Genomic DNA, 16,844 nt, shown 5'->3' with positions numbered 1-16,844 from the left:
AACGGTCAATATCATGCCTGTATCCGTCATGAAAGCATTACGACGATTCAACGACGAACTCATTCCTTCAGGAATAACCATGAGCAGTTTTGTCGGTGATAAGTTTCAAACCAAATGAGTACTCCCTCTAGAGGTAAACATTGCAGGTCGCAATCACATGACTGCATTTTTTATCGTCGACTCCAAGACCGAATATAATGCTTTGCTCGGTAAGGATTGGATTCATCAAACGAATTGCATCCCCTCTTCTTTATACCAAGTTCTCATTTTTTGGGATGGTAAATCGGTTGTGGTCCACCCAGCCGATACTCAGCCATTTGAAACCAACATGATTCAGGCATGCTATTATGATGATCACGTCGGCTACATTACCCTACATGGTTTTAAAGAAGATGGACGGCCGACTCGGATCTCCGTCCAGAAAGTCATCGAGGTAGGTGCCGACACTATCCACCAAGATTCGGCAAGACTCAGCTTGGCCAACTTGATCCCTACCACTGATGATTGACGTCAAAGGCGAGAGGCGTCGGGCCACGGTTTCATCCACGATGGAACGCCTGCTGGCCCATTGGTATGCTATTTCCAAGCATCCACATTCGGGCATCAACTTAATTGAATTTTTTGCTGAAGAAGATAACAGCCTGGTACTGTCGTTGGATAAAGTTCAGGCTGTATCGACCGAACTCGAAGACAGTCGACCTCAAGTTAAGGACCCTTGTTAAACATGAATTACGCATCAAAGCTGGTTGTAAGCCTTTCCGCCTGCCCCATTACCGGTTCTCGACCGAAGTACAGCTCGGCATAAAGGACGAACTAGTTCGACTTTTAAAAGCTGGGTTTATTCGGACTGCTCGATATGTCGAGTGGCTAGCCAATATCGTCTCCGTACTAAAGAAAAATGGCGCCTTACGCATCTGTATTGATTTTTGTATCAGATGCCAATCTCTAACTTGTTAATTGACGTCGCAGCACATCACGAGATCCTATCCTTCATGGATGGGCATGCTGGTTATAATCAGATTTTCATCGTCGTGGCTGATATCCACACGACTGCCTTTGGGTGTCCCAGGGCACTCGGCACATACGAATGGGTCGTCATGCCCTTCAGCCTCAAGAACGCAGGGGCTACATACCAACGAGCTATGAACACTATTTTCCTTGATTTAATTGTTACCATCGTTGAAGTCTATATCGATGATGTGGTTATCAAATCAGCACGACGGCAGACGTATTTGGATGACCTCTGTCAAGCATTCTTGCGCATGCGCTGGCACAATCTGAAAATGAATCCAACCAAATATGTTTTTGACGTATCAGCTGGGAATTTTTTAGGCTTCCTCGTCCATCATCGTGGTATTGAGGGAGATGACAACAAAGCTCGCGCAATCATTAATGCTTCACCACCGACGACTAAGAAACAATTACAGTCGTTGCTCGGCAAGATCAACTTTCTCCGATGATTCATTGCTAACTCGGTCAGGAAAATGAAAGCCTTTTCCACGTTTTTGAAACTCAAGGACTCCGACATATTTGAATGGCGTGCCGAGCACCAAGAGGCATTCACGTAGATCAAAGTCTTTCTAACGACTCCACTCGTCCTCGTTCTACCACGACAGGGTCAACCTCTTAAGCTATATATCTCGACGGTCGAAGAATTCATCGGTTGCCTTCTTGCACATGATAATGATGCCAGGCGAGAACATGCCATTTTTTACCTTAGCCGGAACCTCAACCCACCAGAGATTAATTACTTCGATGTCGAGAAGCTCTGTCTTGCCCTTATTTTTTGTCGCGTCAAAACTCAGACGTTACATGCTCCCGTCAATCACTCAGGTTATCGCCCAGACCGATGTTATTCGTTACATGCTCACTCGGCCAATCGTAAAGGGCCTAATCGGCAAGTGGATGATGGTTTTTTTTTAATTCAGCTTGCAATATGTACCCCAAAAAGCTATTAAAGGTCAAGCTCTAGCTGCTTTTTTGGCCCATCACCCTTCCCCGTATGCATTCGGGGGTAATGATGTTGACATCGACCTGATACAAACACGTGATAACTACTGGATGATGTACGTTGATGGTTTCAGTACTTCAGTCTCCGTTGGCGTTGGGATCGTTGTTCAATCCCCCACTCATAATCGTTGGTATTTTTCTCTCAAGCTCGATTTTGATTGTACAAATAATCAAGCCGAATACGAAGCCCTTGTTATCAGCCTCAACGTGCTGCACGATTTGCGGGCAATTCGTGTCCTTGTTCTTGGTGACTCCGAACTTGTCATTAATCAACTCAACGGGACTTTTCGTTGCATGAGTTGTATTATGGCGCCTTACCACATGGTTGCCAGCTATTTGGCCGAATCCTTCGACGGAGTCACTTTCAAACACATTTCACGAGTTCATAACACTGACGCCGATGAATCGGCTCAAATAGCTTCCGGAGCCCAACTCATGGGGGGTAAATTAGGCCGAGAAATACTTATGTTACGACAAGTACATTCGGCCTTGATTAATCAGCAAGTTCTCCAATGAGACTGCGTGATCCGTACACGGGTCATGTCTTTGCCGTCGTTGTTAGAACGAAAGGACATTATTGAGGTTTGTGCCGTCGAGGCATTACCAGACGATTGGAGAAGGACGATTATGTGATATATTGATAACCTCAACGAAAAACATGACCGACGGACAAGGATTCATGCCACAAACTACGTATTATACAAGAATGAGCTATGTGGTGAGGACAAGTTACTGTTGCTATGCCTCGGCCCGTAAGAAGCTGCTCAAGTAATGGCAGAAGTACACGAAGGAATTTGTGGAGCCCACCAATCTGGATGAAAAATACGTTGGCTACTTCGACGGCACGACTATTTCTGGCCGAGTATTCTGAAGGATTGTATTGAGTATGCAAAAGGTTGTGTACAATGTCAAATCCATGGGCCTGTACAGAGAGTACCGTCCGAATCATTACATTCAGTCACCAAACCATGACCGTTCCGAGGATAAGCCATGGATGCTATTGGTAAAATCACACCATCTTCTGGTGCAGCCAAACATGTGTGGATACTTGTTGCAACGGACTACTTCACCAAATGGGTCGAAGCCAAGTCATATGTCGAGCTAACATCTAAAGAAGTTTGTAGTTTCGTTGAAGAAAACATTATGACTAGGTTCGGCATGCCAGAAATAATCATAACATATAACGGTACGATTTTTACATCCGACATATTTAAGGATTATACGGCAAATCTAAAGATTCGACTCGACCAATTTACGCCATACTACCCGCAGGTGAATGGACAGGCCGAAGCAAGTAATAAAAGAAAGGCCAGACATGTGGCACTTAAGGATAAACGAAGCATTATGGGCTTATTGAACTTCTATACGAATGACCACCGGAACGACTCCGTACACGTTGACTTATGGACACGACGCAATGTTGCCCGTCGAGCTAAGTATAAACTCATTGCGAATAATTGAACAAAGTAGTTTGTTCAGTACCGAGTATAGTCAAGCCATGAGATAAGAGCTAGAAGATTTAGAAGACGCTCGGCTTGATGCTTATAATTTATTAGTGGCTCAAAAGAAAATCGTCGAGCGTGCATATAATCAACGAGTTAGACAAAAAACGTTCGGCGAAGGAGAGCTGGCTTGGCAAACCGTACTACCCGTAGGAATTAAAGACCCCAGGTTCGGCAAGTGGTCGTCGAATTGGGAAGGGCCATTCGTTATTCATAAAGTCCTCGGCAATGGGGCATACCGTCTTAGAGATCGAACCGGTATCATTCACAAGTTGCCAATCAATGGAAAGTTTTTAAAGAAATACTATCCACTCACATGGAAGACACAAGAATAAAAGCTCATTTCATTTCGTAAAGTTCATTTCATTGACGGATCAGTTTACAATCAAATTCTAGGGTGACGAAGGAAGAAGAGTTTCAAGAACGGCCTTCAGCTCTAACCACGTCACCTTGCCCATTGTGACCTTGGCTTGCCGATTCCTTTTGTTCATCTTTAGCTACTCGACTTGCTTCACGCTCGCCGTTTATTAGATTAAGCAAGATTTGCTGCCCGACTTAAAATCCTTCGCAAGCTCAGAAGTAATTGCTGATATTCGATTTGCTAGTTCGGCCATTTGACGGTCAAGGTACTCCAGGGTCTCTTTTTTTGCCTTTAAAACTTCGACCTTCGGACGAAGAGCGTCTCGGACGGCTGTTGCAGCTTTCAAATCATCATCAGCCCGAAGAGCTTTCTTAAAAATACTGAAATATTCTCGGGTTCGTTCCAAGGTGGACGATGTTTAAACGATGACTTCGGCGCTCAATTGACCATTAGCTCTGAGATCGTTCAGACATGCACCCACCGAATCAAGGCCCTTGCGCTTGAGGATTTGCGAAGCTAAGAGAGACAAAGTTCCTGCAACCGAACAAGAATAGTTGATTCGACGGGTGCAGTCGTAGTTGCCGAAGGACCAGGCGCTCTCGAAGTGCTTGATAGAAGAGCATCAAATTCCACTTCCCATGAAGGCTTCACACGAAAACAGTTTAGGCGCGAGGAAAATCATTAAAAAATGTAGCAAGAATGATTTGTTTTAAACTTACCGAGAGAAGACTTTGGCCATGTCTCCGGGTTCATTGCTTGAACCTAATGAACTTAATGGCCGAGCTCAATATTTCAAACTGCTTCTTAATTCATGGGACCGATGAAGGTTATCTACGTTCAATGGCCACTGAGGTGGCCAGGAAATGTAGATAACACATTTCGGCGCATAAATTTTTTGGTGAAATGAATAACTGGGCACCTGACATTTAATATTTTCTCGGTTCAGACTTGTTATAACAAATTGACAAGAGAAAGTAATTGAGCCTTACAAAAGTCGAAGTCACTTCTTGAGAGGGGATGCCGAGGTTTTGGTCCTGCGGGTGAATTGGAATTTCTGACGTCGCTTCAGGTTTAACAATAGGCCTATTTCCGCGATCGGCTGCAGGAGGATTAACCTGATCGGCAGCCTCAACCACGGGGGGAGGATCAATGGAATGAGCTTGGGTTGGTCGATAGCGACTCGCCGGCGGAATCTTGTCACTCTTATCATTCTAAAACAGAAAGTGTTAATACCTTTTTGACCTAACAAGTAAAGGGGTTTGACAGCATAATCATACCTCTTCTAAGATGACCGCCGAATGTTTTGGATTCTTGGGGAGATTATTCCCAATCGAATGGGTTGTTTCCCCCAGTACAGGTACTCATGTCGACCTTGTAGCTGCAGATGAGTCAACCGATGGTACGGCAACTGGCTCAACCACGACCTCGGGGGCTTCAGGTATTGGTCGAGCTTAGGTTGCCGAGCTGGCCGAAGAAGGCTGATTCTCCGTTGAATCCTAAACAACCGGAACAGGAGGAGAGGCACTCGGAGCAGTTGTCCCGGTGGTGTGGCTAGAGATAACATGAATTTCCCGTGCTCATTTCTTCGCTAATTTCTTGACGCGTTTTGGGGGACGGTGAGCTTTACCTACAGTCTTGGCGTTTGGGTGAAGTCATTTGCTCGGTGTGTTTTGCGGCGGCTTTGGTTGTCTTAGAGGAAGGGGCCAATTTTGTCTTGACCATTGTCGGGACAACCATGTCCACCTGTTTCAATACCTGAACGCCTAAGAAAGCAAAATCTCGTTAGTAAAACAGTTCAAATGTTTGAAGAATCAAGGTAGAAACAAGGGTATACCTTGGGGCGCCTCTTTAGATTGAAGGGCGGAGGTTTTTTTAGGCCGGTCACCAAAAATTTTGTTGACTACTTCCTCGACCGAAGAGCCAAAGAAGTTGTGAGTATATTCTTCCCACCAGTCGCCGAAGGTATTGGTGCCAAGAGATTGAAGAACAACTGGTCGAAAGTGAAATTTCTTACACCGTTCCTGAAATTTTTTCTCGGTGTCTCTACACTCCCTATCTGAGGAACTAGAGATGCACCCTTGGTTTAGAAGGGAGCGAGAAGAAAGTAAAGGCACTAGGTAACCTTGGAGGTAGCCGAGCTGTCAGGCGGAAAAATGGGGGTGATAGACTTCCCAACTTGCTCGACGAGCATCACAACCAAAGGGAAGGTCGCGAGTTAACACGAACGACCCCCAGTTTTGACGAAAAACGGCATCTTCGCTTTCACTCCAAGTCGATGTGGGAAGTCTGATGAAGCAGGGGTATTCTTGACGACGACATATTAAAAATTCGTCATCAGAAAAGACATCCAGGCCGAAGAGGTGTTTAAAGACTTATTCGGCTCGGTGAGGGAGCACTGGTCGAGAGGCCAACTGAAGGCCGAGTGCTACAGTAGATTGGAAGCCGTAGACTTCTGGCCGAAGTGTGGAGAAATAAACCTACAGCCAGAGTTGGAACACCTAGAGAGGTCCATTCTGGTGTGGATCGATCCTGTTAATGGTCGTTTCTGCCAGACAATGTAGAAGGTTGGCGAGGATGGCGGGACTGAACGCCAGAGAGTGACCACTAGCCAGGGCTTCCGCCACGGGCATGTTCTCGACCAAGCATTTATTTGACTTGGTACAACAGATGAACTTGTTGTACCAGCAAAATAGGAAGGCCTCGTGTTCTCTATTCCGTAGACTCGCCTCTCCCTGACCAGCGAAATAGATAATAATGGTGTTGTAGTTTAGAAAATTCTTGTGCAATTTTTGAACGTCGTCTTTTAAATGCTCTTGACCTTCGTGGCTCAACGTCTCGAGGACCGGGTCGTCGAACAGCACCTTGAGGTCAAGATTGGATGGGCATCCAATAAGGGTAGCGTCGACTGGGATGTCAGAAGGAGGAGTCCCGATGATAGCCAAGATCGAGGATAGTATGAGTCATAGGGCCGAATGGAAGGACCATGGTGTTGGTGGCCGAACACCAGAGGCTTAGAGCTACCATGAGGAGCTCTTTATCCATTGTAATCTCCATGGTCGAGAGCCTGATAGTGTCGTAGATACCAAGAGCTTTCCACTCTTTACCGAAGAATTTTTCGATTCGTAAAACCCAGGCCACCCAGTTCACATTGGTCGATGGCCAAGAGCCTTAGGGTTTTGTCTGGCACCACTTCGACCAATCAAATCCCTGAGCAAACCTGCCAAGCAGTGTTTTTTGAAAAGGTTGGTGATGGATGACGACACCATATCTCTGAAAAATGGGCCCAGAATTTGGTAAGTGGTGTTTAACTCACCCTTGAAGCGCAGAGTCTTGATGGCGTGCTGATCGATGAAATCCTTGCACTTGTTGTACTTGGGGGAGAGTTCTGAGACAAAGGAGGCCATTGATGAAGGCTTAAAATTTCTGAGATGGAAGTTTCAGATTCTCTGGTTTTTTAAGGTTTTGAGAACAGAGCGGCAAGAAAATTTCAAGGGTTTTAGAGAGCGTAAGGTACGAATGGAAGGGATCCAGGTATTTATAGGCATTTGGGACGGAAAGCTAAACATTTGATTTTCAAAATCAAGGGTAGAATCAAGCGGGAGAGGTACTAATCATTGTGCATGTTCAGAAAATCGAGGTGAGAGGATCGAGGTTTTCTCGGTTGGAGGACGCATGATGGCGTGTTACGGCAGGTTTAATGCGAGAGAAAGGTTTCGGCGATCGTATGGTTTTGAGGATCATGATTAAAGGCTGCTAGGGTAACCAGGGGGTTGACATGTGGCAGGATGATTTAAAAATCGAGATCGTGGGGTTACGTCTCATAAGTGCGCATGGTGGTAGTTCTCAAAAGTCGGTTTCACTTTTTCAAGGTCGAGGCTCGAACTAAGGAATAAAAGTTAGCGACCTCAGAAGTGATGGGGCAATGTTTGGGTCAAAAAATATTGTTTTGGGCAAAGTTTAGAATTGTTCTCAGCCCAGTGTTGGTTGGGCCGAGCTTAGAATTCTTCTCGGCCCAGAGGCCATGTATAGGTATCGTTGGGGGTTATCTAGCTTATGGGTTGCGTAGTCGAAATTGACCATATCCTATCGGGGAATTGGGGATGTGGACGAGTCCTATCATGAGAATGAGTTTTGACAGGATCAAGATGCTGGAATTGAATACGGCCTGATAACGAGTTATGTTCAAAGTCATAGTAGGAGTAGGATTGGCCGAGATAAAGTTGAATCAGGGAAATGAGTTATAATCCGAGAGTGATTGGGATTCAATACAGGTTGGCTGCTATAAATAGGGAGGGAAGACATCGAAACAAGCCCTTCCAATTCAACACACAAATTGCCCTGCGCATACCCTCGCTCTACGCAAAACCTCTCAACAACCTTGAAATTTTTGTTTTCCTTTTTCCGCCAACACATCTTCAGTTTAGATAAACAACACTGTAAAGGTAACCGGCGAACTTCTTCAGTTTGGATAAATAGTACTGTTGCCGTAGAATCAATCGACCATGAAGCACCTTCAGTTTGGATAAACAGCATTGCGACAGGGCCGATTGGTTATCTATCCAAGTCTCGGTTGAGAAGGATTTTCGAATCCTTATCGGCAGAGGTTATCTCATTAGCCTCTTCGGCGAAGTGAGGTGTTACGAGTTACTAGGCTCGGCACATCGAACGCCAAGTTGTTTATCATTGGTTATTCGCAAGTAGGTTTTAGAGTTAGGCATTCTGACGGCCGAACCACTTTCATAATCAAGATATATATTTTTTTTGAAAACTTGTTTCCCTATACTCTGGTGTCGATTCGGCGTGCTTATACTTTTACGAATATAATCACGATGACCGAATTCGGTGTCGACGATTTGTGAACTTCGCAGAACTAGTAACTTTGTCTTCAAGCTCTAGAACCTCAAGGCTGAGGCGTGTTCCTTCCTCGGCCTCAATCGCAAGATTGAGAAGTCAGTCGCGCGCTTAACGCAACATCAACAAATTTTACTCCTCAGTCGAGCTCGGCCGACGAGTTGGCACGCCCCGCATATGACCGAAAGACGTAGTTAGCTTACTAATTACGCGGCATGCGCGCCACGTAGGCTTGATAGTTTTTAGGGTTAACAACTTCTTTTGAGCCTTTAGATTAAAGTTATTTTAATGGTTAAGATTGTACTGGTTTATCTACTAATTCAATTTGTAATATGAAAGGAAATTAAATTCATTAATTGTGAAAAAATATTATTAGTGTTTCTTTCTCCTCCGTATATCTTAAAAGATTTAACGCCATTAAATCTTATACATTCAGCAGCAAAGTATATAGAATTTACTTTGACCAACTGGTTTGCAAGCGGTGGCTTCCTTCGAAAAAAACAAAGTATGAGTATTGTTAATCTAAACACAGGTGAAAGTCATTAGTTTGATTAGGAGCATTCTGGTGTTTTTCGGGTTCATGGTGGTGGTGCTTGTAATTCCTCCATTTCACCCCCAATTCCAAAACGTGTTTTAATTTAATTTAATTTATTTATTTTTTATTTTTTTTAGCTGTTTGTTGTCCAAAATTTGATCTTTTATTTAGGGATGTGCTATCCACTCATCCTCTTTTACTTCTCACACACCCTTTGTTAATTTCTGTTCATTGATCGTCTTCAATTCATCCGATCCGACGGCTGAAAATTAGAGGGGTGTGTGAGAAGTAAAAAATGATGTGTGGATATCACACCCCTTTATTTATCCTCAAATGTCTAAAAATTAGAAAAGAAAATAAGACACGTGACTACAAGAACTCCATGAATCATACAAGTTGAATCCCATGTCATTTGGACTCTCTTCCTATTTCTTTCTTCTTCTCCACACCATCAAAAGGACTGGGTAGGAATAAACCGTTTTTATTTTCTAATTTGAAGAGATGAGAAGAGAGAGAAATCAAAATATTGTCGTAATAATTATTTTCATTATTGCAGAGGTATAAATGTATAATTTCCTTTCTTATTCCAAAATAGTTAATAGACCAATGCAATTCTAACCGTTAAAATGGGTTTGATCTAAGGGTTTAAATATATATATATATATATTAAAATCTTATCTGTAAGCGTCCGCACATGATTGAGGTTGTAAATATTATCGATTGAGGTCACTTATTGTTGTTGGTCACGACAATCCTAAATTTTTGGAGTGGAACTAGTATGACACTCTACTCTCTACCCTAAGTATGCATATTCTATACAGTGAAATGGTAATGAGATCTACATGCAAATAAACCAAATATTAGAAAGAGAAACCTCTCGTAATTAGTAACATTAATACAATCGAAAATTAGAGCATTTCTGAAAGCGGTAGGGAAAGTTCAATGAGACTCTACTAAACTCTAAGCATGGATGCCTTTTCTGCAAAGCAAGTATGACCTTGATGCAGGTTTGGGAGAAAATAGGGGCAAAGAAAAAGGAAAAAAAAAAATGAGAAGGAAGAAATTAATAGAAAGATTGATAGGAAGAAAATGGTCAAATATTAGCCCATATATAGAAGGGTGGTGCTATTCACACATTCTTTTTTACCTTCCATTGTCCACACACTCTTCTTAATTTTCGGCCATTGGATCGACTAAATTAAACATAATTAAATGACATAAATTAACAGAGAGTGTGTGGAAAGTGAAAAGGGATTTATGGATAACATCACCCAATATAGGCCTGGTTTGGTACTGAGGTGATTTTGAAAAAAATGGGTATAAAAAAAAGTTTGGAGCTTTTTTTGTGTTTGATAAACATTCAGCTTCAGTTTTTTTTCACAATTTTGGGTTAAAAAAAGCCAAAAACACAAAGCTGCAAAACGCAGCTTTGAAAAACCGGCTTTTTTCACATATTTTTACATAAAAGTTAACAAGCACTATAATACTGCTTTCTTTTTCAAAAGCTGTTTTACAAAAAAATTTACCAAACACTATGTTGTTTTATTTCATAACTGCTTATTCTCACAGCACAGCAGAAACAGTTTTTTTTCAAAGCACAGTAATACCAAACCAGCCCATAGAAATGTCAAACTCAACTATATTGGCCGTCACCTTAATTTGCACTTAAAATATATATCGAGTCGTCAAGCAGGTTAGGCCATCTAATTTTTTGAGTTGTTTAAAGAATTGCATGATTAGAAAAGTAGTGAGCAAGAAATGGTGATTTCGTTTTTGTTTTTTTAAGTTTGCTATTTTTATCTTAGCAATTTGATTGATGAGATTTGGTATGATACTTATGAAATCGATGATATCGTTGAAATTGATTATCAAATATTTATTCTTAGAAGGTATTGATTTGACCCTATAAACGGGACCACCACCCCATAGTATATTGCCGTCAGAAGCCTTTATTTCTTAGATTATTTAAAGCTTATATCCATCACGCGTAGGGATGACAACGGAGTGAACGGTAGTCCGAATTCGGTGCCCCTCCGCCAGTTCTTTCTTCAACAAAATAGTAAAAGAATCGTAACGTAATACTGCAAATATATTTCATTCATATAATACAAATTTCTTAGCTTTGCCAACCTTTTTTTATTTTTTATTACCATGACTAAATAATTTAAGCACCGAGTTAGTAACTCGGTCTGCTTAACGACGGTCCGAGTTAACTCACTGGGGAGCTTACAGAATTGTCGGCAACATGATCAATTTGTATAGATTTGGGGTGGGAAATTTAGGCAGATTGGAGGGCCATGTGTGTCAATTTGTATGATCAACATATGTGTATACTTTTTGTATGTTTCTGCTGCATTGTAAATCTCTTTTGTGTAAGACACTGTCCGGTAATAATATTTGAATGCAAAGACAAATTTGCCCTTGTTTTCTTATGTTGGATCCCATCATGGAGTCCCGACGTATGTAAAATTACACACTTTGTGCAGTCACATTCTCTAAAATTTAACAAGAAAGGTCAATCAGCAATGCAATTATGGATCTGGGATTTAATCTAAACTATTATTATATTGCTTAATTACATGTGATTAGTGTTTTGATTAGGGTTTTGATGTGTTAATAGGAGGAGGGGTTGCAGAAATTCCAAGCAGAAGTGGAGGAGGAGGAAGAGAAGGAACAATGCAGTCCGGTTTCTGTATTGGACCCTCCGTTCCAAGACGATGATGAGGGACATGACGATGAAGACAGTTTTGATTTGGAGTGCAGCTATGCCAATGTGCAGAGTATGTAATAATTCCCATGCTGTACTAAACTTTGTTTAATCTTTATACCCTTGTTTGCTGGTTGTGTGGTCCTTTGCAATGAGCTTGTTACTGTTTGTTACGTAGGACATGAAAGTTCAAAGCAAAGATTGTTTTTATCATGACACCATGCTTATCTTTGTGGGATCCATAGCCAGATTGCTTCTCCATGTTCTTATCGGTGTTTTGGTTCAGGTATCGATGTTATATACGTGATTTTGCAGTGATCATAACTGCATATGTGAACCCACAGTTCTGGTTTCTGATGTCAATGTGCATGTGTTAGTTCATCAACCCTAGTTGTTCATTTCAAATTTGTGATTGTGTTTTGAAAGTTTTTAGCGGTTTTCAGTTTTGATCAAACCCTTATTGTTCATTTATAGGCTCATTGATTGCCCTGCTTCAAATATGGCAATTATTCACCTATTTTCTGCATTTCTTCTTCCCGTTTTGTTATGGAACCTGTTGAAGGCACAAGAGTTGTTTCCCCCGCTCTCTGTTTTTCCTCGGTGTTATTACAGTTACATAAAGATCCGTATATAGGACACGAGAGTAGGAGAGGATCAGTTCTAATAGCTTAATATTTAGGTTTTCTTCTTTTGGTCAAAATCTTTATATATATTTAGGTTGGATGCTTCAATTAATGTGATATTAGAATCATCATGTATCACCCTTCTTGTGTTTTTAATCGTCTGGAAAATTCGAATCTGAAACATTTTTATTATTGCGAAGAAAAGTAACACTAAACTATCAAATCCAAGTATAAAAGTTTGAATCGACTGAAAATAAGGCATGACCACTTGAAAGAGATATTTTGTGTTTGAGGAAGTATTAACTAATGAAGTACTATCACCTAGTTATTATCGAATAAAATGGGCTAACTTACTTATGCATAACCGCTAAATATATCAGTTGCTTATGAATGGTGGTGTTGTGGATTAATTATTCTATAAGGGCTTTTTTTTAACCGAATGAGCATCACAAGATGTCTCTTGACGGAAGGGGACAGATATATAGCCATAAACTGCTTCCCGCAAGTTTTAAAAAAGCTTTTACTATGATTTTCTGCATGCATAATGCAGGAGCAGACAAGTTTTCCTAGTTTCTATGGTACGGGCCAACTCAATCATGAAATTGATTCCAAGTTTCAAATTCAGTTTGAATTTCTTAATAATGGTCTTTAAACTTCTAAAATAAAAATATCATAATGGACTTTGATGTTGCAAGAGGATATTTTTTTTTTTAACAAATGATATCATCTGCACTAAGGGACATGAGTTTTCTAATAATTCATGGGCTTTAAGTTGGCTTTGGTTTATTATGTTGTCAAATATTTTCAGCATTTCGATTTAAATTAATATAATTTTGTAGTTAATACGCATTTGGTCTTCAGGGGTTCTCAAAGTGAGGATCTTAATAGAGCAGGACTGTCAAAGTTTATTTGTTGGATTTCAAATTCGCCTTTAGCAAGAATCGAATTTAAGACTTTTCATTTACAAATGAAGAAGAATACTACTAGACTGTAGTATTAAGTGGTGATGTTGCAAAAGTTAGAGCAGTCAACCAATAAATTGGTAGTTGGATTAAGCAAGTTTTGACCTTTATAGTTGCATTTAATTATAAGAAAAACTAACGAAAAATCCAAAAAAAATAATAATTTTAATGAAAAATGACAAATAAAGGTGTAGTAAATAGTACCAGGAAAGGTAAAAATGTGATTTTTCGTTAAAAGTGAACAGTATTAGGAATGTTTCCTTAAAACTTATCAATTCTCCCTAGTCGTTGTCTTGCTGTACAATCAAACTAAATTGTCTTCCCTCTACCATTTTCCCTTGATTAATCCCCATTGCAGAAGAAATAAAGCAACTTCAAATTTCACCACCACAATTCATCACCACATCCATCATCACCTCCAACACAACTACTCAGATGGGCCCCAATCCACCGCAACAACAGCAACAACCCAACAACAACGGTCATCCAATCCGCATCTGGGAAGCGAACAAGGATCTGTTGGGCACCATGTACCAGATCATGTCAGAACCCCCAAGACTCCTAAGCAATGCAGCAGGAAAACCCTCCTGCTGCATCTTCAGAGTCCCACAGAGCCTTGTCGAGATAAACGGTAAGTCCTACAACCCCCACATCGTCTCAATCGGTCCTTACCACAGAGGAGAGACACGTCTCAAGATGATCGAAGAGCACAAGTGGAAATACCTGGGTTCCTTGCTTGCAAGGACAGAGCCCAAAGGTTTGACTTTAAGGGACTACTTGAAGGCCTTGGAGCCATTGGAACAAAAAGCTAGAGAGTGTTACTCAGAAAGCATAAATCTTAGCACGGATGAATTTTTGGAAATGTTGGTTCTTGATGGTTGCTTTATAATCGAATTGTTTCGAAAATTCGGGCTTTTGGTTCGGTTCGAGCGTGACGATCCTCTTGTTAACATGGTTTGGATAATCCCATTTTTGGCTAGGGATTTTCTTAGGCTTGAAAATCAAATGCCCTACTTTGTTCTTCTGACCTTGTTTGATCTCACAACTATGGAAGAACATAAAGAAAATGGGAAGTCATTGTCGTTGCTTGCCTTGGAATTCTTCAACAACCATATGCAGAGGCCTGATCATGTCATTCAAAAGCACCACAATCTTACAGGCATGCTCTCTCAAACTTCAATGATATTCTAAAATTAAGTTCTCTGTTTTGTTTTTGTTACTTGAAAAGTGATCCAACTCTTAACCTATCTTTTTTTTTTTGAACGAGGCTTAACCTATCTTAATAGGGGCCGAGAGAACATAGGCCCGGGCTTGGACATGCCCCCTCCCAAATTTCCCCGTGCGAGATGCTTAATTATATTATCTTGCCAAAATCGTGAAAATATTAAGTTATTAAGTGGCTCTCCTCTCTTCTTTGTATCACCTCTTATGTCTAAAACCTTCATAAGTTGCATATATTCTGTCAACATGAATGAGTATTAGATTACAAATTAATACACAGGTAAATGAAAAAATAAAAAAACAGGGATTTATGTATCAAGTTGAAAAATTAGCTTAATTTGTCAAAAAAAAAAAAAGATGGAATTTTTGTTCAGGTGCCTCTCTTTGTTTTATTTTTGGCTCCGCCCATGACCCAAACCCTACTCTATTTTCTTGCCTTCAAGCGTTGAGTTCAATAATTTTATTTAACATATGATTCTCATGATTTTGGGTGTAATGAAGCAGAAAAATAAACTAGGGTTTGGGACAGGGGTGACTTGGGTATGAACATGGGTGACGTCAGGCTGACGGTGGATCGCCTCAAGCAAGGCCTCAAGCCATTTTCGTCTGACTGCTTGGCCCGTGGGAGATGGGCCCACCCAATATGTGGGGCAATTGACATGGGCTGGAGTAGATTTTGGAGTGGTTGGGGGATTGAATCACCTAATAGGTGGGGCAATTTGTAGAGGTGGAGTTGCTCCTGTAGTAAACTCAGAAGGTTTTACCTTTTTTTGGAAAGAACACTAATATAAGAAACAATATTTTTCTCATATATTTTTACATAGATTTTCTTCGGTACATGAATTTTCTGACCCTCTATATGTTAACATCGATGTTTTATACCTTGTTTGAAGGTATGCATTTGCTTGACTTGTTACGCTCAAGTGTTATACCACCAGGCCATGAAGAGCCACGTAGCAGCAACACCATCCCAACACATACCATCCACTGTGTCTCGAAGCTTCGCCGTGCCGGAATTAAGCTCAATCCGGGCAAGGACGAAAGCTTCTTGGTGATCAAATTCAAGAGCGGTGTCATCGAAATGCCGCCTATAACAATCGACGATTTCATGAGCTCGTTCTTACTGAATTGTGTGGCCTATGAGCAATGCCACAAGTCAAGTTCTAAGCACATCACCACCTACGCCACATTGCTCGATTGCCTTGTGAACACATACAAGGATGTTGAGTATTTGAGTGACCGTGACATCATCGAGAATTGCTTTGGGAACGATGGGGAAGTTGCTCGATTTATTAATAATTTGGGGAAGGATGTAGCTTTTGATATGGATAGATGTTACTTGGCTAAGTTGTTCAATGATGTGCATCACTATTATGGGAATACTTGGCATGTTCAATGGGCTAGCTTCAAGTACACTTATTTTGATACTCCATGGTCCTTCATATCTGCGTTTGCTGCTCTGATTTTGTTGATACTCACCTTCATGCAGACCTTCTACACTGTTTTGAGTTATTACCATCCTTGAAAACTTACAGATATGGTTTTTGATAAATATTTAATTATTTTAATAGTGTTTAGACGCTTACCAGTTAGGATTATAATATGATATTAAGGTCTTTTGATATGTTTCAATTCTACAGTTAGCGGCTTATATATATATATATATATATATATTAAAATCTTACCTGTAAGCATCCGCACATGATTGAGGTCACTTATTGTTGTTGGTCACGACAATCCTAAATTTTTGGAGTGGAACTATTATGACACTCTACTCTCTACCCTAAGTGTGCATATTTTATGCAGTGAAATGGTAATGAGATCTACATGCAAGTAAACCAAAAATTAGAAAGAGAAACCTCTCGCAATTAGTAACATTAATACAATCGAAAATTAAAGCTTTTCTGAAAGCGGTAGGGAAAGTTCAATGAGACTCTACTAAACACTAAGCATGGATGCCTTTTTTGCAAAGCAAATATGACCTTGGTGCAGGTTTGGGAGAAAATAGGGGCAAAGAAAAAGGACAAAAAATGAGAAGGAAGAAATTAATAGAAAGATCGATAGGAAGAAAA

At 40.8% G+C, this 16,844-nt stretch overlaps 1 protein-coding gene and 1 long non-coding RNA gene across 3 annotated transcripts; both read left to right on the top strand.

Annotated features, from left to right (window-relative positions):
• Positions 1-11,414: 11,414 nt before the first annotated feature.
• LOC139190220 (uncharacterized) lies at positions 11,415-12,179 on the top strand. 2 transcript variants are annotated; one of them, XR_011574304.1, is made up of 3 exons: positions 11,415-11,773; positions 11,880-12,039; positions 12,145-12,179. It is a non-coding gene; the product is annotated as an uncharacterized lncRNA (long non-coding RNA). The 2 variants fall into 2 exon arrangements; XR_011574303.1 differs by having other exon boundaries at positions 11,880-12,179.
• A 1,717-nt stretch (positions 12,180-13,896) lies between these two features.
• On the top strand, positions 13,897-16,300 carry LOC139189753 (UPF0481 protein At3g47200-like). The gene is made up of 2 exons (XM_070808937.1): positions 13,897-14,710; positions 15,666-16,300. Exons 1-2 carry the CDS (start codon positions 13,987-13,989, stop codon positions 16,295-16,297), a joined length of 1,356 nt encoding a protein of 451 aa, XP_070665038.1. The 5' UTR covers positions 13,897-13,986; the 3' UTR covers positions 16,298-16,300.
• Positions 16,301-16,844: the final 544 nt, after the last annotated feature.

This window comes from Malus domestica, chromosome 12 (assembly GCF_042453785.1).
Source record: "Malus domestica chromosome 12, GDT2T_hap1".
NCBI lineage: Eukaryota > Viridiplantae > Streptophyta > Magnoliopsida > Rosales > Rosaceae > Malus > Malus domestica.
The sequence above is the reverse complement of the archived record's forward strand: the minus strand, read 5'-3'. Positions and strand labels throughout refer to the sequence as shown.

Coding starts and splice junctions, on each gene's coding strand:
- LOC139189753 (XM_070808937.1), top strand. CDS start 13,987: ATGGGCCCCAATCCACCGCAACAACAGCAACAACCCAACAACAACGGT. Junction 14,711..15,665: donor AAAGCACCACAATCTTACAG/GCATGCTCTCTC, acceptor CCTTGTTTGAAG/GTATGCATTTGCTTGACTTG.